The following is a 23,778-nucleotide window of genomic DNA, read 5'->3' as shown; positions in this document are numbered from 1 at the left end:
AGCAAAGCAAGGAGATAAAATAAATTGTAATTTATTTCACGAATGGACATACACACAATGTTTCACAATTATACTCATAATACACTTACTGGGACGGGGCAAACGAAATAAATTGCTTCCAGAACGAAATATTGAAAAACAAAGTCTTTAGGAACAATTTCCCAGGAGTTGCGAAACGACTTGGAACTGTCCTCGGTTAGCGGTGCAAGTTGCCACTGCTGTGTACTCCGACGGAGCTGCTTCCTTCGTTCTGCCACCACAATAATGGCACTTGGAATCTTTGTATCTTACGAAATCTTAGATGTTTCTTATGAAGCTTGATGAATCTTGTGATGGTTCTGATTCCCGATGGGCTGCAGGAATTCTTATAAGGTTCAAAACCTTATACTTAAACAGTGCAGCCAATCTCTCCATGGGAATAATTTATCCCACCTATCCTGGAGTTGCCAATACTTTAGAAACCTGGCAGAGGGGGCTTCTCATTCTGCTAAGGGCATGCGCCAACCTAGCACCTTTGCTTCTTAGCATATGAGACCCAGCCCCTCTAGCTGGCAACACTAAGTCTGGGCTGGCCACCATTTGCCAAACTGCCCGGACTTAATACTAGGATGGGGGTACTGAGGAACACCTCCCCAACTAACACCTTGGGGACACTGAGCCCTATCAACTCCGGGCTTTTACAGACATCGTGGCACCAAGTCAGCGGGATGCCTTAGAAGTTTGGAGCTGCACATCCTCAGCTCATTTACAGTGAGTCACTAGACGCATACTAAATGGGGCTGCAATAAATGTTTCCCGGTCCCCGGTGGTCTGAATGAAAGCCCAAATGAGCCTAAAATGTTTAATACACTTTTTGAGAGGGACTTCCATTCATGAATTTTTATAAAAACTTATAAAAATGACGCTACGGGTGTTTTCTATGTTTCTCCCTGAACTATGCGCACAGCAGGTTTCAGCACGCTAGGAGCTTTCTAACAAAAGTTAGCAAACAGCCGATTTTATTCTTCAAGAGCTGAGTTTAAAACATTTTTACTCTCACCACCTTATACCTGGTGGGAGAGACACCGAACCTCTACACTGGGTTCTGGGGGTTTGGGCATATACCGGGGGACCCTGGAATGTGAGTTCCCCCTGCCCGGCCTTACTGTTCTGGTCTGTGCTGAAGCAGGGAGATCTGGCAATGAGCCGCTAACTGCTTCCTAGGGAGGATTTTATTCAGTTGTCTGTGTCTTCATGTCTCCAGGGATCTGGTAGGATTCCTGGGTACATGTTTCAGGGTAACCAGCAAGTCTGGCCCCCTTCTACCCAAACACCCTGACATTTTACCGTAAAATCACCCCTGAAACTCCTGCGAATCTCCGCTTGTTGGCACTCCTGGAACAGTAAAACACACACATACATCTTTATTGAAACACAGTGCACATGCCACAACTGGGTTGCAGAGCTGACACTTAAAACTCCCCAATATGGTTTAGGGGCACCCAGCCGGGCATAATACCTTTATTATTGGCCTGGGTACCCCCTCACTATCACACACCTTAATGTCATAAATAACATACTGGTTAACTTAACGTGACTTGTAAACGGCGCTAACACACCCAATCTGTGAATAAAAGTGCATATACTTTAAAATAAGTGAAAAGGTGATCTCTAATAAATTTCTCAACCTTCCAGGAATATGTACGAATTCCTTTCAGAGATAGCTTGTCCAGGGTAGGAAGGGAGCGACGATATCAGGGATACACCAAAAAATAAAGGACATATAATAGTGTAATAAATCAAAACAATCTGGAAAGCAATAAAACTTGGCTCTGTAGCAATGCCTACTTACAGCAGGTCAGAGTTAAAACAGCATTTGTCTACACAACCGGTAGAAGTGGGTCAGGATCTTCTGAATCAGCACTGGTTTTCAGCAGGGAATGTGGTCAAATCAGCTCTCAGACAGGAGATGTTGTAAGATGAGTATCATGCAAAACAAGGGCAAACCATGGTACAGATCGAAATGGAATTTATAGTTGAAAAGCAACAAAAAACATAGGAATCGTACTCACAATAAGTACATTTGACATGTACACGTAATGTTTTACTTGAGGCGAAGGAGTGCCGGACCCGTGTGGTACAGCTATCGGCTACTCTTCTCCGTTACTCGCATCAGACCGTGTGGAAGATGGCGTCTGACGTCACATCCGGTGTGGGAGTGACGACGTCCGGTGGAGGAGCTCTGGAGACGGGCAGTGAGGGAACACGGCAACTCGGGAGCCTTCAGTTCAAAGGCAGCTGCAACTGTGACTGGCTCTACGCGTTTTCGCTGTCAATGACAGCTTCCTCAGGAGCACGAATTGAATCTTATTGTGAGTACGATTCCTATGTTTTTTGTTGCTTTTCAACTATAAATTCCATTTCGATCTGTACCATGGTTTGCCCTTGTTTTGCATGATACTCATCTTACAACATCTCCTGTCTGAGAGCTGATTTGACCACATTCCCTGCTGAAAACCAGTGCTGATTCAGAAGATCCTGACCCACTTCTACCGGTTGTGTAGACAAATGCTGTTTTAACTCTGACCTGCTGTAAGTAGGCATTGCTACAGAGCCAAGTTTTATTGCTTTCCAGATTGTTTTGATTTATTACACTATTATATGTCCTTTATTTTTTGGTGTATCCCTGATATCGTCGCTCCCTTCCTACCCTGGACAAGCTATAAATAACATACTGCACAGGGGGGAGGAATAGGCTTCAGTCAGATACATTCCAAGATGCACTGTTAAAGCAAGAAAGGTTTTTACTTATCCATTGTACAGTAACACCACCGGAAGAGATTAGTGTATCTCGAAAGCTCGCACAAATAAAAGCCACAGAACGGTAACATCTATTCGTTTTTGAAAACACACACACACACACACACACACACACACACACACACACACACACACACACACACACACACACACACACACACACACACACACACACTATTTACAAGAAGACGAATTAGCATCCTATATTGCTAATTAACTTAGTCCTGAATGCACAATGTCCAAAAGCCATGAAGGCGCATGCATACACATAGGATTTCTCATTCAAAACAATGCGCTCCTCCTGCTCATCTGGCAAAGCGTCCTCTGTCGTCAGGACCCGTATGTAGCATTAGGTATCCATTGACAACCAATGAAGGGAATTTCCCACATGTGCGTAAGCAAATTCAGCGCAGTTACAGTGCTTGATCAGCCTGTGCAACGTCGCTGACTCCTGTACTCTAGTTATTTAGCAATATAGGACGCCAATTAGTCTTCTTGCAAATATGGACTTTAAGCTTTATTACCCATGCGCGATCGTGCAGTGATGGATCAGTGCTGTTCTGATTGCCACCATCTGCATACTCCTGGTGGTGGTTGTTTGGTGATTATACTGTAGTTGATAGAATCAGCTGTTACTAGGCACCAGAATTAGGGTATATAAGATAGTCACATTCATTGTTCTGCTGCACCTCCATGAGGAAGGTCCTCTTGCTGAGACCGAAACGTTTGGAGCATGTATGCTTTGTGTTTTAATACACTTATTTGGATATCAATTTCTGAGTACTACTTTGGGATTTCCATCTTCGTAGGGATCATGGTATTTGTTTATATTAAGCATATGGAGCAAGCACCGGACCATACTTTTTGTATAGGAGAGCAAAAATGTAATAAAAAAACCCAGTAAAAATTCATTTGTGGCATACGTTTGCCACGATATTTAAGGTGACGGCGACACAGATCAAATAAGGACTTTGTATCGTTAAATTAATGCCCCCTCCCCCCCAAACAAGGCATGTTGAGATTTGGAGGTCTTTAATGAATTGCCTAGGCCCAAGAAAAATACAAATGTTCATTTATGCAGCATTTCTCCCCCTCATGGCAACTTAAGAGGGGGGAGGGGGGAGGGGACAACAACTGTAATTCTCCTCAACAAGCCATTTAAGGTGATTAAGCATTGTGTAGCTGTAAATGTATTCTTATATTATAGAGAGGTCAGTTACTGCAGCTTTAACAATAAGTGTCATGATAAAGCAGCAGTAAATGACCCCTCTATCCTAGGGAATGACCTTAAAAGTTTTCATGTGGCTCACTGTTGATTGCAGCATCCTCCCCTCCCCCTTTTTAGCCTTCAAGGCAAAGATTGTAACTTTTTTTTTTTTTTATATAATTAAACTACCCTTTTCAGAGTTTTATAGTGTTGTGGAAAACAAGTTGAGCTCAAGCAGTTGATCATTTTTATTCAAAATATTCGTAACAATCCTTTCATACAGTAGTTTAAGATGTAAAATCACATCAAGGGGCGAAAAAACAGAAAAACAAACATTTTCCACAATTGTAACTTTGAGCAAGAATTCCAATGCTACTTGACACCTGAAAACACACATGAATGCTAATAACACTGGGATTTCTGTCGCCGACGTGAATGCTAGCTCTTCCTGTGCGCACAGCCGGCGGAGATCCATTGGTGTCTTTCTGCGGATGGCATCAGTTTCCAAAACCCCTGGAGGATTGTGGTTGCATACAGGGGAGAGACCGTGGGAACATGTATGTGGGATAAGACATTGTCACGGATGTTTCGCCGCAACCAAAATGACCGCTGCTGTGTCGCCATAACTCAACCCGTCGCTGGGACGTCAGTGCCGCCCGCTTCACCACTAAGTGCCTAAACTATACCGTAAGCCCTTACCCTAAAACCCCCTACCATAAACTATACCCTAAAACCCCCTACTCTAAGCACTATAACCCTTTTAATTATCTCCCTACCCCAAGAGCTAAAACTTATCTTAGAAGAGGCTGGCAGTACAGGTTCCAGTGGCGGATTGGCTGCGGTGGAGGGCTCATCTGCACCTGAACTCTTTTGGTCACGGCCTCAACCTAATGTCCCATTCCATGTGTACTGATGGAGTGGCCTTTATTCGAACACTTCACGAGTCATGTACATCGGGATTCCGATTTGAAACTGCGGGATGAATTCCAGCCTTCCTGCACTAAGATGCGAGTGCAGAAAAACAAATTTAAGCGTTCTGGCTTTTAAAAACGTGAAATTGACACAGTAGCACAGTACAATTCATCCATTTTATTGCAAAACGAAGAAACAGAATCCATGAAATTCAAACAAAACATCCGCGATAAGCGCGGGTGCCTGGGGCGATTGGCCACGTTCATGCTGCGTGGGGAACAGCAGAGAGCTCAAAATCGGCGCCGTGATGTGTTCGAATAACGGCCGCTTCATCAGTATGTGTGTAAGAGAGACAGAGCTCTTACCAGGAGGCTCGTCATCGCTAGAGAGGCTATGCAGACAGGAATATTGCTGGGAACCAAGCCAGCACCTGGAGAAGAACTTAGGTGTGGGATAGTGTGTGGAATGTGCCAGTATTAATCAACTGAGACACGTACTGCTTCTCCCCTCCAGCGAAGCAGGCTGATCCTTCAGGCAGAAATGTAGAAAATGAACGAGTCTATATATTTTTTTTCAAATCATGTTTTCCTTTGTATTTATTTCAAACTTTTTCAACACACCCTCCTTAACAAGAAACCAGGTACTAGAGTTCGTGTAGGAACTTGGGGACAGCACCATTCCAGAACTACAACTGGGACCTACAGAAAATAAATTGTATAGGGGAACAACGAGGAAGACCAACAAAGGGTGGAAAGCACAAACGAGTGGAGGAAATCTGGCTGCCAGTGTATTAAGGTTTGTTCATCAGGCTGGTTAAAAATGAAGGTTTTGAATTCTCTTGTATGGAAGTAAAGCTTCCTGATTTCTTAGTGCTGCAGGGAACTTATTCCAAAGTCTTGCGGCGGTTCTTAAAAAAAAAAAAAATCCCCCTCCAGCTTTGACCTTAAACCGAGGCTGAATCAGTTTAGCCCGATTGGGGGGTATTCTTGATTAGGCAGTTCTGAAGGTGAGGGCGAGACCATGGATAGCTTTAAAGGTAAGGATCAAGATTTTAAAATGAACATTTTGCTTCACCGGGAGTTAGTGTAGATCTTTTAATACTAGCGAGATGTGGTATCTCCTTGCCTGCTTTAAGATGAACAGGGGTGTTTTGCAACGACTGCAGGGCTTTGATATTACTTTGAGATCCATTCATTTGTATCTTGAATACATAGATTTCCTTATATTATATTTTGTACATATACATTTATCATTTTTCAATGTTTGCTCAGTTGAAAATTTTATTTACTCACCAAGCTTGATGGTGAAGGAACATTTGGTCATGCCAATATTTCTCATTCAAAAGTCATCACAAATCTCCACTGGAACAAGCATCTGTCACACATTCCTGTCAATTTGCCGCTCAGAAGATTTTTTTTGCACTGCTATATTAACAAATAGTATTGTGGTTCAAACTCTTGGATTAAGTGAGAAATGTCATCTAATGGAGGTACATTGATTCTAATTATGGGTTACACACTCATAACTCCACTCTGTTCATTGTAGGCACAGTTTACTGTTTAAATTATTATTACATATATTGTAGACCACTAATCCACCTTTAACTCAGTTTGTTAGGGCTCAATGCCACAATGGCCCTCTGACATTATACGCCACAGTCCTTGTGGTTTTTCATCCAGCTTCTTAGCTGTTCCACCTGCATGACCACGCTGCTCTTAGCCGTCCCTCCCGCTGCAGTGTACTGCTCCACACTGTTGGTGTAGTTCCAAACTGTGGACACATCGCTGCTGAAGAGAGGGCTACAAGAGGGGAAACAGAACCTCATTATTCCTCACTTAAGGAGCACATAAATACAACGATTTAAGAAACATTAAAAAAAAAATAAGCTTCATACATAGAACATAAGGTAATCGTAAAAGACCATTTTCCTCCAATACTTTAGCTTTGTGGAGTTGTGCAGAGGTTGGAAGTTATGAAGAATGTTATCATTCCCAACTGGAAAATAAGTCTATGAATGGCATGGATGTTAAACATGAATAACCTAAGCCTGGCCTTAAGCACACACCTGATACTCTTTAGGTCCTCCAAAGAGAGCTTGTTGACAGACATCCCCTTGGTCTCTGCAAGCTGCACTGCTTTACCAGAGATGCCATGAGCTTGTCTGAAGGGCATCTGTGATCAAAGAAACACCATACTTCAACCAGGAGAAGGAATTGAGAAGATAAAGTAGTAGTAACTTGTCTCTTGTACATGCCTTATTTTGTAAAATATGTTAAATTGTGAATCTCTAAAAGTTACCAGCATAACCTACTGACAGACTGCACTGGGCTCCAGGGAGAGCTTCATTATAACCCCCCCCCCCACCACCACATACACCCTCCACCCCAAGGCACTTAATATTTAATATGCTTAGATCTCATGAATGGAGCATCAGATTTAAAAAAAAAAAAAATGTTGGAAGGGACAAGAGGTCTCTTTAATTAACAAGAAAAATAACATACAGAAAATACTGTGTGTCTTTATTTACTGTATATCGTGCCATTAATGTACATAGCGCTTCACAACAGTAATATATGTGACAAGCATAAATAACACAAAGGGGAGAAGTGCTTCAGACAAAGTAACATTTAATAAAAGGAGTCCCTGCTCCAAAGAGCTTACAATCTAATTGGTTGGTAGGAACAACGTACAGAGACAGTAGGAGGGCGTTCTGGTAAGTGTGTCTGCAAGGGGTCAAGGTTTATGTATGAAGTGTAAATAATCAGCCATGGAGCTACTCATATGCTTCCTTAAGCAGGTGTGTTTTAAGGTGGGGCTTAAAAGGTGGATAGAGAGGGTGCCAGTCGGGTATTGAGGGGAAGGGCATTCCAGAGGTGTGGAGCAGTCAGTGAGAAAGGTTAAAGGCGGGAGAGGGCTTTAGATACAAAAAGGGGCAGAGAGAAGACATCCTTGAGCAGAACGCAAGAGTCGGGATGGTGTAGCGAGAAATTAGGGCTGAGATGCAAGGAGGAGCAGAAGAGTGTAAAGCTTTAAAAATGAGGAGGAGAATTGAGTGTGTGGTACAAGATTTGATAGGAAGCCAGGAGCGTGATTTCAGTAGGGGAGATGCTGAGACAGATTTTGAAAATGGTAGTGATTCTGGCAGCAGCATTTAGGATAGATTGTAGGGGAGACAGGAAGGCCAGACAGCAGGAGGTTACAGTAGTCGAGACGGGAGGGGGTCTGTGTCAAACGATTTTGCAGTCTAGCAACAGAGAAAAGGGCATATATTGGTAATATTGCGGCAGAAAAGACGACCGTTTTTTGCTACCTTTTGAATGTGAGAAGAGAATGTGAGAGAGGAGTGTGACCTCTAGGCAGCGTGCTTGGGCTACTGGGTGAATGATAGTACTTCCAACAGTAATGTGGAAGGAGGTAGTATGGCCAGCTTTGGGAGGAAGTATGAGGCGCTCTGTTTTTGCCATGTTAAGTTTAAGTCGGCGAGGGCCATCCAGGATGATATCGCAGAGAGACATTCAGGAACTTTGATCCGTACAGCAGGTGTAAGGTCAGGGGTAGAAAAGTAAATGTGTCATCAGCATAGAGGTGATATTTGAACCCAAGAGATGTGATTAGGTCACCTAGAGAGAGTGTGTAAAGAGAAAAGTGAAAGGGTCTCAGGACAGAGCCTTGGGGTATCCCCACAGAGGGATCGATAGAGGTGGTGTTGGCAAAAGAGACACTGAAAGTACAATGGGAGAGGTAAGAGGAGATCCAGGATAGAGCTTTGTTATGAATGCTAAGAGTATGAAGAATGTAAAGGAGAAGAGAGGTCAAGTAATATAAGCAGAGTGTAATGACCTCTGTCTTTGGCACCATGGATGTCATTAGTTATTTTAGGGAGGGCTGTTTCAGTCAAGTGAGCAGTCCAGAAGCCAGATTGTAGAGGGTCTAGGAGAGAATAGGTGTTGAGAAAATGAAGCCAGCGAGAGAATACAAGACATTCAAGGAGTTTAGAGGCAAAAGGCTGGAGGGAGACAGGTCGATAATTAGGCTGCGTCCATAGAGATGGGAGCAGTGCTGAACTGCGCTGACGCTGCTGAGCCAGCGGGCGCGATCGGGAGGCGGGGGGAGGCTGAGGGAGGCGGGGAAGTGACGTCGCTGGGCCAATCGCCCGCGACGCACCGACGTCAATGCACCGTGACGTTGAAGCTGCTTCGCGCTGATTGGATGTTTTCAGCTGACAGCGCGCTGAAAAACAGCTTGGCTGTCGGCTGAAAAATCCAACTCCTCAGCACGACTGCGGAAGTCCCCTCTAAAGACATCCTCATTGAGGATGCCGGGGCTCAGCGCGGAGCGTCCGCACGGCTCAGCACGGCTTGTCCTTCTATGGACGTGGCCTTAGAAAGACAGGTAGGGTCAAGCTTGCTGCTTTTGAGTAATGGTATAACTGTTGCATGTTTGAAGGATGAGGGAAAGGTACCAGAGTAGAGGGAGGAGTTAAAAATGTGTGTGAGTTTAGGGATTATAGTAGGAGCAAGAGGTTTTAGGAGATGGGAGGGAATGGGGTCAAGAGGGCAGGTGGTTGAGGGAGAAGAAGAGATCAGCAACGACACATCCTCCTCTGTGATAGCACATAATGAGTCAAGGAATGCAGGAGGAGAGTTGGGAAGAGGTGTAAGATGGGAGGAGGATACAGAGGGGATGGCCCGACATATGGATTCCACCTTTTCCTTGAACTATAGTCAGTAAATTCCTGAGGTGAGATGAAGGAAGAAAAACAAGCAGCCGAGGGCGGTCTGAGTAGGGAGTCAAAGACAGCAAAGAATCGGCGTGGATAAGGCTGCACCTATAGTGCCAGCGACGGCACGTCGTGGCAAAACAAATGTATTGCCGTCGCGTGCGCTTATAGTAAGCGCGACGGGATGAATGTGGTGGTGCGAAAATTTGGAAGCCGTTCAAATTAGATTTTTCAGAGGCTGTCGCCACATGTGACAGCCTCTGAATCAATTAATGGCCAGGTCGCTTGCGACGTCGCTGCAACGCGAAATACAACTTTCGCTAGTGGCGACAGCGACGTCATCCGCACTATAAGCGCAGCCTTAGACTTGTGCGTGTTGATTAGTAAAGAAAAGTAGGTTTGTTTAGCTTGAGAGAGGGCAGATTTGAAACAGGATAGCATACATTTGTATTGAAGGAAGTCTGCGAGTGTGTGAGATTCCCTCCAGAGGAACGAGTGCAGGAACGCAGCTTGAGCATGTGGGAATTTAGTCAGGGTCTGTGTTTAGCAGGGCGAGAACGACAGAGAAACCAGGGCATGCAGATCACGAAAGGAGGATAAGGCAGAGTTGAAGTTCCTGACCAGGTTGTCAGGGTCTGGAGCAGAGCTGAGAGAGGAGAGGGAGGTACGTAAAATGGAATCAAAAACTGGTAGGTTGATAGAGCGTAGGTCTCTGCAGAAACGAGGGGTAGATGGAGGTGGAAAGGAGAGAAGTGAAAGAGAAAATTAGATGAGGTGATGGTCTGAGAGGAAAAGGGGAAATGGAGAAATCCGAGAGAGAAGTTGAGTGAAAACCAAGTGTAGGTAGTGGCCATCCTTGTGGGTGCTGGCTGCAGTCCACTGTTGAATGCTAAAAGAAGAGGTTAGAGAAAGTGGGAAGCCCAAGGGAAAGAGGAGTCATCAATATGGCACTTGAAGTCCCCAAGGAGAAAGAGAGGAGAGAGAATGAGTAGGGGTAGGTGGGCGATAGATGACTGCCAAGTGGACAGGGAGAGGAGAGAAAAGCTGGACAGTGTGAGCCTCAAAGGAGGGAAAAGCAAGAGAGGTACAGTAGCAGCAGATAGAGGTGAGCAGGAGCCCCACGCCTCCACCCCTGCCATCAGGGCACGGAGCAGGGGAGAAAGAGAAATAAAAATAATAAAAACAGTAATAAAAAAAAAAAGAAGTCATGTAGATTGTTTATACCAGCATTCGGTATACATAATCTTCGGACATTTATTCATTCAACTGTGGACATTTAAAAAAAAAAAAAAAATGATATATGTATACATATAAATATACATATATATATATATGGAGTATCTGTCTGAAAATTCAACTATGAGCCATACAGTACAATCTGATTCTTAGTCCTGAAAGGGTCTGATTGTCAATACACTTTCGCCTCCCCAGTTAAAGGACAACTTAATACGTACCCCTTTCCTGACCAAGTAATAAGCGATGTCAGTGGCCAGCATATCTGGGCTTAAGGCTTTCTCCATCGCCTCTTTATTTATCTGGAAAAGTAAAGATTTAATAAATAAGTACACATTTTTCATAAACAAGCCCTTGTCCACATAAAAACATTGATCAAAAAGATCTGTCTGTTCTCTGCTCCCATCTTAATGAGGCAATCCAAGCGGCACAAAAAAAAAAAAAAAAAAAAATTATATACAGGCAGTCCTCGTTTTACAACGAATGGCTTATCCAACGCTATGCAATGCATATCTATTTTCATTTTTACAACGCCAAAACGGCTTCTCCAATGCTCTTACGATGCTTTGCAACGTTGTTTATGTGTGCGTGTATATATATATATATATATATATACTAGCTGAGAGACCCGGCGTTGCCCGGGATGTAAATGCGTAATAGGTAGTATTATTTATAAATCGTGGAACAATAGGTGACTGTTTGTTGTAAAGGTTGGATAATAATATTGAAAAGAAAGATGGAAGAAAATGTAATACGATGTTGTATAAAAATGGTTTATTGTAACCACACCACAGTACAATGTATATTTTGGTGGCATAAGTGATGTAAAAATCTGAGTCGTGTGTCCTGCTAGGGTGTGAGGCGGCGGGTGGCGCGTGGGTTGTGAGTGCTGTGTGCGAGTGGGGGTCCTGCTAGGGTGTGAGGCGGCGGGTGGTGCGTGGGTTGTGAGTGCTGTCTGTGAGTGGGGGTCCTGCAAGGGTGTGAGGCGGCGGCTGGCGCGTGGGTTGTGAGTGCTGTCTGTGAGTGGGGGTCCTGCTAGGGTGTGAGGCGGTGGGTCAGTGATGTCGGTGCGTAGGGGCGGGAGGCAGCAGGTGTGTGTGGCGGCAGGTATGTGTCGAGTGTGGCGGGTGTCTGTTGAGTGCGTGCAGCGGCTGTGAGGCGGTGGGTGAAAGGCAGAGGCGGCCGGAGTAAGGGCGGGTGAAAGGCAGAGGTGGGGGTGGGGAGGCGGTAAGGCGGGCATGAAGGCGAAGGGCGGCGGGAAGGGGAGGAGGGGGTGGAGGAGGGGGGCAAGGGGTGGAGGAGGGGGGCAAGGGGTGGAGGAGGGGGGCAAGGGGTGGAGGAGGGGGCAAGGGTTAGAGGAGGGGGGCAAGGGTTAGAGGGGGGCAAGGGTTAGAGGAGGGGGGGAAGGGTTAGAGGAGGGGGGGGGAAGGGTTAGAGGAGGGGGGGAAGGGTTAGAGGAGGGGGGGGAAGGGTTAGAGGAGGGGGGGAAGGGTTAGAGGAGGGGGGGAAGGGTTAGAGGAGGGGGTGGAAGTGTGGGAGGGGGTGGGAGGGGAAAGGGGAAAAAGAAGAGGTGGAGGGGGGGGGGAAGAGGAGCGGAGGGGGGGGTGGAAAGGGGAGCGGGGGGGTGGAAAGGGGAGCGGAGGGGGGGTGAAGGGGAGCGGAGGGGGGGGAAGGGGAGCGGAGGGGGGGAGGGGAGCAGAGGGGGGGGAAGGGGAGCGGAGGGGGGGGAAGGGGAGCGGAGGGGGTGAAGGGGAGCGGGGGGGGAAGGGGAGCGGGGGGGGGAAGGGGAGCGGGGGGGGAAGGGGAGATGGGAAGGGGCGGTGGGAAGGCGGTGGGAAGGGGGGTAGGGAGGCGGTGGGAAGGGGGGGTGGGAGGTGGTGGGAAGGGGGGGTGGGAGGCGGTGGGAAGCGGTGGGGGGAGGCGGTGGGAAGGGGGGCTGGGAGGCGGTGGGAAGGGGGGGGGAAGGGGGGGAGGCGGTGGGAAGGTGGAGGGAAGGGGGGGGAGGCGGTGGGAAGGGGGGGGAGGCGGTGGGAAGGGGGGGAGGCAGTGGGAAGGGGGGGGGAGGCGGTGGGAAGGGGGGGGAGGCGGTGGGAAGGGGGGGAGGCGGTGGGAAGGGGGGGTGGAGGGGAGGTGAAGGGGGGGGTGGAGGGGAGGTGAAGGGGGGTGGAAGGGAGAAGTGGAGTGAGGGGAGGTGAAAGGGGGTGATGGGGGGTGAGGGGTGGGTGAGGGGAGGTGAAGGCCGCTCACTCACCCGTCCGGCAGGTCCCACGTGGATCTGAGGCGGGAGGCAGCGTGTTGTGGCCGCTCTCCCGCTATGTCCCGGGCGCTCGCTCGCTCCCCCGCTGACTGTAGCGGCGCCGGGGGGGGGGTATCGGGGAGACACTGACACTGGAGGGGAGGGTGGAGGGGGGGTGGAGGGGAGGTGAAGGCCGCTCACTCACCCATCCGGCAGGTCCCACGTGGATCTGAGGCGGGAGGCAGCGTGTTGTGGCCGCTCCCCCGCTGTGTCCCGGGCGCCGCCATCTTGGGCACTCGGCGCCGCGAGGCAGCCTGCCTGGCCACTGGCTGTTCCCCCGCCGGGGAGGGGTGAGTTGTAGCGCCGGGGAAGGGGGGGGGGCATGTATGTGTGGGGGGGGGGAGAGGTGGGAGATATAGAGGGGGGGTCTCGCACGGCCGCTGACACTGGGTGGGGGGGGGGCGCTGAAGGGGTAATAATAGTGTGTGTGTCCCGCTGACTGTAGCGGCGCCGGGGGGGGGGGGGGTCGGGGTGAAAGCGCGGGAGACACGGGGAGAGGAGGAGGTGCGCGCGGGTGCTGCTAACACTGTGAGCCCCGCTAATGTATGTAACAGTGTGTGTGTGTGTGTGTGTGTGTGTGTGTGTCACTGTGTGTGTGTCTGTCACTGTGTGTGTGTGTCCCTGTGTCCGTGTGTGTGTGTGTGTGTGTGTGTGTGTGTGTGTGTGTGTGTGTGTGTGTGTCCCTGTGTGTGTGTCCCTGTGTGTGTGTGTGTGTGTGTGTGTGTCCCTGTGTGTGTGTGTCCCTGTGTTCCCTGTGTGTGTGTGTCCCTGTGTTCCCTGTGTGTGTGTGTGTCCCTGTGTTCCCTGTGTGTGTGTGTGTCCTTTGGCCCGTCACTCCGCCTCAGGCCAATGAGAGGTGTGCGGGGGCGGGCCAAGGGACCAATGAGATTTCCCCTAGGGACACCGGACATCCAGGCAGGCAGGCAAACATACAGTGCTTTCACTAATATAGTATAAGATATATATACACATAACGTTGCAAAGCGTCGTAAGAGCGTATATATATAATATACTATATAATATATATATATTATACTATATAATATATTATTTATTATGTTATATTATATATATAATACAGTATATACACTATATAATGTATGTGTGTGCTGCATATCTTATTGCCTGCGTAAAATATTTGGTGTATTTTAGTGTTAAAAATGCCTTCAGGAACAGAACCTTTCAATTAAACAGTGTTCCTATGGGAAAGCGTGTTTCGCTTTACAACGCCATTTTGAGTAACGCATTGTGTCGGATAACCGAGGACTGCCTGTTTATGTATATATATTAAAAAATATATGCAGCCATTAATTACCTTTATTAAAAACAAATTAAATTACCTAAACTGCCGATCGATTCGTTCTCCCGTAATGAATTAGCAAAGATCCTGCTTCCCAGGGTTCACTAAATGGCCACCTTGCAGTTTCAAATCAATCCTTCAGTCAGTGTAACTCAGCAGCTACAATGTATTCTTATATTACCAAGGTAACATTATTTATATTTACAGTTTGCAGCTCAAACTGCAGGGAATATTGGCAGCAAATTATCACAATCAGGAAAGTGTTACAAAGATCTTGCATTGCTGTGGAAGTGTGCCAAAGCCTACTATATGTAGCCAGGGTCCCTCCGGTGCCCCTGTCTCCCGGTTTCTTTCCCCCTGATGTGTGTGCTGCTGCGGGGGCGAGCCCGTCGCCGGGGGCTTCCGGCGACATCAGTGGCCAGGTATTATCCAAGTCACCAAGTGCAACACCTATACACTTCATCTTAGTGGGCAGCATTGTCCCACACGTGGGTGGGAATCTGGGACTATTGGGACTTTTGGGTACAAGGACTTTGGGAATACAGAGTGGGGTTAAGGCACTGTGAGAAGGAGGATAGTTGTGCTTAGTAGTGTTACAGGGTGACACTGATGGTTATTGTTGATGTATGTGTTATGTTTGATTCTGCAAATAGTAAACTGTTATACTTATACTCCTGTGTATGTGGTTACTATATGTGGGTCCTGTGTAGGGAACATTCTACACTCCTAGAATCCTACACAGGTGGAGGCGCTGTAAGTAAGATCGTTCCAGAGGATTCACCCCTAGGCTCTCACTGGCGGAGGCTCAGGCCTCCTGTGAGCCTAACAGGTATATTGCACCACACCTGGTAACATATAGGTTCCCCCTCACATGCACTCTATCTGCGATTGGGGGTGGGGGAATACCCGCTACATATACAAAATTAAAAGAGGCTCAGTATATTAAAACTAGCGATATACTAGGTACCCGACCGAAAATTACCCGGTTATATTTAAAGTACCTGGACCGGCCCAGGGCACTGGTACCGGGTAATTTCCGTTCTGCTCTGCTCCCTCAGACCTTCTGTTGGAGAACGACAGGAACAGAGCAGCAGAAGAGACTTGCCATGCAGCCGGCGGCGGAGGATTAGGAGGACCATGGTGACATCCTGGTGGCGGTGGGAGCAGAGGCAGACCTTCAGCCAGTGGCGGTGGCAACAGAAGATGACATTCAGCCGGTGGCAGCTTTTACAGCCGCTGCTGGCGAGAGCAGTGGAACATGTGACCGGAGCAGGAGCGTTACTATTGGACAGCAGGGAAGGTGCAGCTCCGGAAGTCGGAAGACTTCCCGGGTCGGACTGCTGGGGCGAGCTCCTCCCCGGCTGTCCTATAGTAATGCTCCTGCTCCGGTCACATTCCTCTGCTCCTGCGGGCACTGGCTGTGAAGGCTATCCTCTGCTGCCACCGGCTGAAGCATGTCATCCTCTGCTGCCACCAAGATGTCATAGTGGTCATCCTCACCCTCCACCGCAGGCAAGTCAAAACGACCCGGTAATTTTTTGGACCTAATACATCCCTAATTAAAAAACTCATTAAAATGACATTGAGTTGAAAAAAAAAAAAAGTAGTATTATCTAATAATACAGAACAGATTTATTCAAAAACAAAAACAAACGTAAGAAATTGGTTGGATTGCTCCTTTAAGCCTCTGTATTATTTTTAGACAGGGACACAGAAGTGATTGACAAAGGTTACATGCAAAATGGCATAGCATCACGAAGAGTGAACAGGCACTATAATGTAATATGTGATCTTAAAAAGAAAACCATAACAAGCAATGTGCCACTTTGTGTAAAGATGCGTGCAGAAGTACATATAATAGAGACTGATTTGGGTAAAAACTATATCTTGGCTTTGAGCCTGTTCCTTTATCCAGGCAAGACATAAAAATACAAAATAAACCCCCTATCCCTTTGTGAGGGCTAACTAACTTCCCCAGACCCTATCTGCAGGACTGGAGGGATATTCCCATTACCAGCCTATCACCCCAAAGTCTCAGGAAGTAACTTAAGCAGATGGCCCTCCATGTCAGTCTCTGGCAGGTTCCTGGGTGCTCTGTGTCCAGGAAATATAAGTGTCTGGGTGTCTTGATCTCAGCACAGTCTTTGTACTCCAGACAGCGTCTGGGTGCAGGCTTCTCTGCTCTCCTTCTGTTAGCCCAAATGTGAGCTAACGAATCTCTCTTCTGTTTCCAACAGGAGGCTTTTCTTACAGACTTAATTGGCCAGGTGGGGTCTGGTTAATCGCCTGCTGCACTTAACCAGATCACTGCTGGATTTTGAAGAAAATCTCTCTAACAGAGTTAAGTCCCTGTTACGTTGCCCAAAGATGTAATTCACATACCTGCAGTGTGGCAATGACTCCAGAAGCCACCTGGAGCACAGCACATACGGTGTCATACACATCGAACATGGCCTCTTTATCTTCCTGTGTACAGAGAAACAGTAGAATTGTAAAATTTCAGCTTTCAGATATATCAAGTTCATCCCTCCCTCTGCACTATTCCAGCAGAATAAGAGGAGCCGTCCTCTTTATCTTCATCATAATAAAGCCCACCCTCTCCAGAAAAGGATTTGCCTCCAGATGGTTAAAGCCATTTTTTTTAAATTCATGAAAAATATTTCATTTGAAACGTAATCTTTAGAAGCGTGACCATGAACTTTACCACGAATGACTTAGGAAATAGTTTATTTTAATAGTTGGCTTATCAATATGTAATGGATTCCAGATAGACGCAATTTACTTTCCCAAGTAGAGCACTTCCCCTGAATAAGTTGCTCCAGTGTCAGTGTGACAGATTTGGACCTCTATAATATGTACAGCTGCTGACCATGCTCCCCTCCCATAATCTTTTCCTGGGAATATTGTATTGTTATTAGACATGGAAGATCAGACACAATCACTATAATACATCTGGGATGGGTTTGCTAGAACAGGCTTGTAGACAACCAATGAAAGGAGTGAATGTTAGCCCATTACATTCACAACACTGCCTAGGGCAGCATTTTAGCGAACCCTCACCTGCAAGTCCTTGTTGTAGGTGCTTGGAAGTCCCTTTAATACCATAAGAAACCCAGAGCACTGGAAGAAAAACAAAAACAAAAAAATTTGATTAAAAAAAAAAAATTATATATATATATATATATATATATATATATATATATATAATAATAATAATAAAAAAAAAAAAGGATAAAAATGGGATTTTACTGTTCACCGACATGCAATTTAAAATCTGCAATCTGACAACAACGGAGATTATTACATATATTCCAAAGTGTGTAGAAATATGGGGAGCACAGATAACGGGGGAAAAAAATGAACAAAATATAGAGCATTATCGTCTGGTAAGGTGAAAAGTGAGTCAGCTCTCGCCAATTGCGTACTCGCAATCAAAATGAAGTCAGGCATCAACACCCTAAAGTGTAAGGATCAATCAAACTTACACCTCGCAAATGTGAAACTCCAGCAGGTCTGGGCATAAAATGCAGTTTAATGCAATGTAGATGTCCCATGCAAAGGAAAGTGAACAGCAGGATAGTGCAGATGGTAGTGGTGATGTATTAAAAGCAAATACAAGCAAAAAAAACACACACTTTAAACCACAATATCAGGCATTGAAATAGCAAGAGGTATGCCGTGGGGGCGGGGGAGGTGTGAGTCTCAGTCAGCAGGGTCTCGGCGGCTTTCTCCGGTGTTTGTGTCCTGGAGCTGGGAAGACCAATTACGTGGTCTATATGTTGGAGTGCCCTTGTGACCTCCAATATGTAGGAAAACCAGCAGGCCGCTGAGAGTACGTGCGTTAGCACATATTGGCAATATTAAGAAACAATTACTAACACAATGGGGCCTATGCAGAGAGCAGCGAATTTTAAAAATGGCGAATTTAGTAAAAAGTAGCTTTTTTGGAGAGTTTTATTCTCCATATGCAGAAAAGTGCGAATTCTGCTATGTTTAACATGGATGCGTGTGGCGAGTTTAAATTGGCGAGATGCGCGCTTCAGAAACGTGTAAAAACAAATTCGCGCCTTTTTTTTCCCATTGCAATGGCCGCGAGCGGCAGCTTCTTGCCAATTTTTTCTGGCGAGGCAAAAAGGAGACAATCGCGCCATTTTATTGGCGCGAACAGCCGCTAGATGCCGTTCGCGGCTCTCTGCATTAGGATATTTTTACAACTGGCGAGATTGAGGTTCTCGCCAGCCGCGAGGCGAGTTTTACAAATAGAAAAGAAAAATTGGCGCGTTTTTCGGAACTCGCCATTTTCTGCTGTTTTCTGCGAGATTTTCTCCAAAAAATGGCGAATTTCGAAATAGCGCTGCTCTCTGCATAGGCCCCAATGTATCAAAACATTTCTCTATTGTACATAATACCAACCCCACATTGGAGAGGTGGGGATAGTGACAGTAAATTAACTCGAAGGGAGAGTTAGTGGAACTCCACACCTTGATACCCCATGGTCTCAACAGACATCGCAGCCTTTTAATGGTTTTAGTAGACATTTTTTAACTTTGATAGTGTACTTTATATTTTAAAATACAGTTAGTTGGACATTCTCTCTTAATACCTCATTCATGTTTGTTATCTCTGTGGACCATTTAGGTCTATGTCAGGGGTGCATGAAAGATTTCCTAGGGGGGGCGCGGAGGTTACAGAGGCCCCGCGCCCTTCCACAAGGCATTTAAATTAAATGCCGAGGCGAGGCCTCTGTAACCTCTCTAACAGTGACACGTCGTCTTGGCAACGCACGTCAAATGCCGCCCCGGGGTCACGTGATGTCACATCCCAGGAAAGGTGGGGGTGAACGCTGGGGCTGCCAGGTACGGGGGCGCAGCTCACAAACTTTGCGCACCCCTGGTCTATGTGACACGAACTCTTATTTGTATATTTACAGAAATTATGTGGCCATTGAGTAGTGTATAGAATAGGATTTTAACTTATATAGCTGTATTTTTTGTATATATTCCATTTATGTGCATATTAGAATAGAATTTTGTAATGTGAACATTTTAAATTGTGATTTGTGTTATGCTTTAGAAGTCTGTTATGAAATGAGCATGGCAATGCTCAATGCTACGTGCGCACGGCAATGCTCAGCGCTTGGGGGAAACATGGAAAAGTGATTTCCAAGCGCTTAGAAGGGTCACATGACCCTTCAATAACCAATCACAGATCACCAGTCACATACAGCAGGGCCCCGCTTCTCGGCTATCCGCCGATACGGCGGTGCCGAGAAGGGGGACGCCATGTCCGCGCGCATGCACAGAACGGGACGGCCAGGGGTTGCGCATGCGCAGAACGGGACGGCCCAGGGTCGCGCATGCGTGGAATGGAGGGGTTTTCTTCTGTCGCGCATGCGCAGTACGGCGCATTGCCGGTCTGCGCATGCGCACCTAACGAAAAGCGCGGTTTCCATTTTCCGGCGGGTCCTCAGAACGGAACTTGCCGTATTAGTGGGGCCCTCCTGTACACCAATCATACACAGCAGCCTTACGCCATCCAATCACAGGGAGGACAGCAGAGAGCAGGAGGATGCCGACGGGAGGGGGACAGCACAGAATGGGGAGAGAGGGACCATATCGAATGGGGGGGGGGAGGGGACAGAATGGAGGGAAGGGGGTGGAGAGATTATGGAGGCAAGGGGGGCAGGGGAGAGAATGGAAGCAAGGGGCTCTATAACCGTCTGGTTTGATTTTTACGCTAACAAAGTGACGTCACGATAGTTCGTTCAATAACACGCCCGATAAAGCCAATTACACACCCCCTCCCTTATACACCACGCCTCCCGCTCACGCAAATTGCAGAAAGACGGCCCAGTGCTCATGCTTAGAGTTGGTGACGTCATTGCTCAAGCACGAGCCGCGGCAGCATGGCCGCAGCCCAAGTCATGCATCCCAGCACACTATGGGTGTTTTGAATGCTTGCAAGCCGATTTGGTGGCTTGTCCCTATGCCTTGCCTTGATTGGGTATACTAGGGTATTTAGAACGGACCAAAATTGGTGCCACTACAGCGGACTCCTGATGAAGCAAGGAGTGAAACGCATAGAGTCGGAGCAGTAGGGCCGGTGAGGAGGGAACGAAGTCATCGCGTCACGTCACGAGGGGAGGAGACGGAGAGACCCGGATGTCCAGGGAGCCGACAGCGCACAGGACACAAACGCCGAAGAAAGCCACAGAGACCCTGCTGACAGCAAAACTCGCATCCTTTTTCCCCCACGGCATACATCTGCTATTCCAATGCCTGATATTGTGGGTTAAAAAGTGTGTGTTTTTGGCTTGTAGTTACTTTTAATACATCACCACTACCATCTGCACTATCCTGCTGTTCTCTTTCCTTTGCATGGGACATCTACATTGACTTACACTGCATTTTCTGACCAGACCTGCTGGAGTTTCACATTTGCGAGGTGTAAGGAACATTGATCCTCACACTTTAGGGTGTTGATGTCTGATGACTTCATTTTGATTGCGAGTACGCAATTGGCGAGAGCGGACTCAGTTTTCGCCTTACCAGACGATATTGCTCTATACTTTATTTTTCCTTTTTCTTTACGGTTATCGGTGCTCCCCGTATTTCTACACACAACGATTCTAAGAACCACAGAATAAGGTTCCACATGGGCAGAGCGGCGCTAACTGGTCATACACTTATGTATTTAGACTTTTCACTGATGTTTACTTAATATTGTCACGTATTATCACTTATTCACTGAAGTTGTATTCATTTATAAAGGTTGAGTATTTCAGTTCACTTGCACAGAGCGCCGGGTGAATCTTTTTTTCCACATATATTCCAAAGTGGCAGTTAGGGCTGTTTTTGGTCCAAAATCCACATTGACGACAATCGTGATTTTCAGCAGAAAACATCCCGGGATGGCCGCTTGGGCCTACAAAGAATTACTCCCTTTACGTGGCCCCATAATCAATGTAGTGTAGATTCCTCTTGAGCAAAGGAGTTAAATGTATGGAAATAACCTATGCACTTGCACACAGGTGAATGTACCCAGTTTGCACATGGATAGAATGTTCAGTGACTGCTTCAGGCTCAGGGCACGGATGAGAGGTTTGAGATCCATCGAGTTATAGCACGGGATTTTCACTGCCTACAGTATTCATGGCAAAACCAGCTCAGTCATCTGTGTCTTCTTAGATCTGAATATGCAGTATTCTCTGTTGACTGCAGGGTCAAACCCAGATATCTCCGTCATGGTTGGAAAGAGGCAAGATACAGTATGTGCTTTAGTTTTAAATAACAGGACAGAAATATTTTTTTTTTTCAGGATATGACATTAACTATTCAACTGTTCTAATAATGTTTATATCATGCTGTTCAAAGTAAGCAGCAAAGTAACTACACAAATGCCGATATGTAGATTTCAATGATGATGTTGACATACAGCTTCATATTTGACATAAGTGGGCAACAATAAATATAGAAGGTGCCTACTGTAATTGAAGTGTGTGTGCAAGTGTATATACACTAGCTTTTGAATGTATGACAAACACACACACACACACACTATATATATATATATTGTTCTGTTACATTAAAAGGTTTTCACATACTTGGCCAAAGACACGTCCAGTCTTGCTGCGAATCAGTTCTAAGCTATCAGGATTCTTCTTCTGAGGCATCAAACTGCTCCCAGTACTGCAGAGAGAAATAAAAACCGTTTACAGGTGAGTAGTTGTATTCCAAATAGAATTGGCCATAAGGTAAGTTAAGGCAATAAAATCCTGAAATGACGAAGCCTATGGTGTGCCTGGCGTTCATCACAAACTCCTATGCAATTACTCTCTGCTGGTGAATTTAGCAGTCACTGCTGGAACCCTATTTTTGATTTGTTTTGTATTTTCTCTTGGTGTGAAGTATTCTACATTTGTAACGTTAAGTCGTTGTAAAAGCTGTCTGAGCCTATGTTTTCGCATACCACGTGGTCTCTTTATGCTCGAGAGAAAAATAATAGATAGTGTGTAAACATGAGACTCCGTATAAAGCTTAATTAGGGAAAATTCATAACAGTTGCATAAAAATGTTATGTTTCATTTCAACCCACCAATCAGGACCTGGGCATGTACAGTAGACAGCACCTGGCCCTGAATGTTTCAATGTTGTGGGTTTAGTGTATTTAAAAAATAAATAAAATAAAGTTGTGAGGGAGACCCCTAGTTAGACTGAAGATTTGCAGAAGTTGTTGCTGTACCAGAGAGAAGCTGCAATGTCAACTCCAGTGCTTGTGCCAGGCCTGGAGTCCTGTTCCAGAGGGGATTGCAGGGAAGAGAGAACAGGGGAAATCGCTACAAGGAGGTCCCTGCAACCAAGTCTGCAGGGTAACCCCAGTTGGGTATGTGCTATCCACGACTATACATATAAAGAGATGACTTTTCCAATAAATTAATTTTAGAAACTCTTGTGTTTTGGTCTGGCAAGTTGATCCCTGGTATTAGTCATGATCTCCTGTGACAGGATATTTTCTGGTGACAGCAATGGTATTGCCAGGCTCAGCACCGATATTCTTCAGGGAGTGAGGTCTCCATTTTGAAGACCACAGAACTCAAGTTACAACTGTACAGTATACAGACACACCCTTACCAGTCCCTGTAACTTAGTCAACGTACAGACAAGACTACAAGAATGTTGGCCAAGTATCGGTCCTGGAACAAGGACCAACTCGTACGCCGATGTGAGGAGTGCGGAATACCTCCCAGGAACCGCGACAACAGCTGATCGATCACCGACCTAGTATTGTATGAGTCGCAGTGCTCCGTGGTTAGAGCTAAAGCACTGGCCAGCCCTGAGGTAGTTCCGGGCCCCTCCAGGCTACAGGAATCACCTGCCAACTCGGGGGAGGATTCGAGAAGGCCGCCCGCAGCAGAGGTGGGCATGCTACCAGACGTCGAGCGTGCACTGTAAGACCTGGGCAGCGGGGCCACTGCTGCCAAGCGAAGATTGCAGGGGCTGGGCAACATACCCCAGCAGCTGGGCCATTGTCTGGATAGACAGCCCAGATTATCCAGCACCCTCACTTATGTTCCTGATGCCAGTCGCAGCAACAAAAGCGACCAACCCCTTTGTTCCAGCCAACCAGCTTCCCAGGTTGCCATGGTCGGGCTTGATCCCACCAACGTCTGGATCAAGCACCTCCGACCAGTGACCATTGGGGACTGGATAACCGTCGGTATGCTGGATTCTGGCGCTGCTGTTACTCTGGTTCGGCCTGATATGGTGGGGAACGAGCACCTTTTACCCGAGGAGGGGGATGAGGTTGACCCT

At 46.7% G+C, this 23,778-nt stretch overlaps 1 protein-coding gene across 1 annotated transcript in view; it reads right to left on the bottom strand.

Annotated features, from left to right (window-relative positions):
- Positions 1-6,453: 6,453 nt before the first annotated feature.
- The window catches only part of ASL (argininosuccinate lyase), a 46,975-nt gene continuing 29,650 nt past the window's right edge, over positions 6,454-23,778 (bottom strand). The window contains exons 12-17 of the mRNA XM_075589917.1: positions 22,071-22,155; positions 17,528-17,587; positions 16,850-16,933; positions 11,093-11,173; positions 6,984-7,090; positions 6,454-6,717 (exon numbers count right to left, since the gene is read on the bottom strand). Of these exons, the coding sequence (XP_075446032.1) occupies positions 6,564-6,717; positions 6,984-7,090; positions 11,093-11,173; positions 16,850-16,933; positions 17,528-17,587; positions 22,071-22,155 (571 nt within the window). The 3' untranslated portion in view covers positions 6,454-6,563. The remainder of the gene's footprint in view (positions 6,718-6,983; positions 7,091-11,092; positions 11,174-16,849; positions 16,934-17,527; positions 17,588-22,070; positions 22,156-23,778) is intronic.

The sequence above is a fragment of the Ascaphus truei genome, chromosome 3 (genome assembly GCF_040206685.1).
Source record: "Ascaphus truei isolate aAscTru1 chromosome 3, aAscTru1.hap1, whole genome shotgun sequence".
NCBI classification, from domain to species: Eukaryota; Metazoa; Chordata; class Amphibia; order Anura; family Ascaphidae; genus Ascaphus; species Ascaphus truei.
This window is presented reverse-complemented; position numbering and strand designations above follow the sequence as displayed.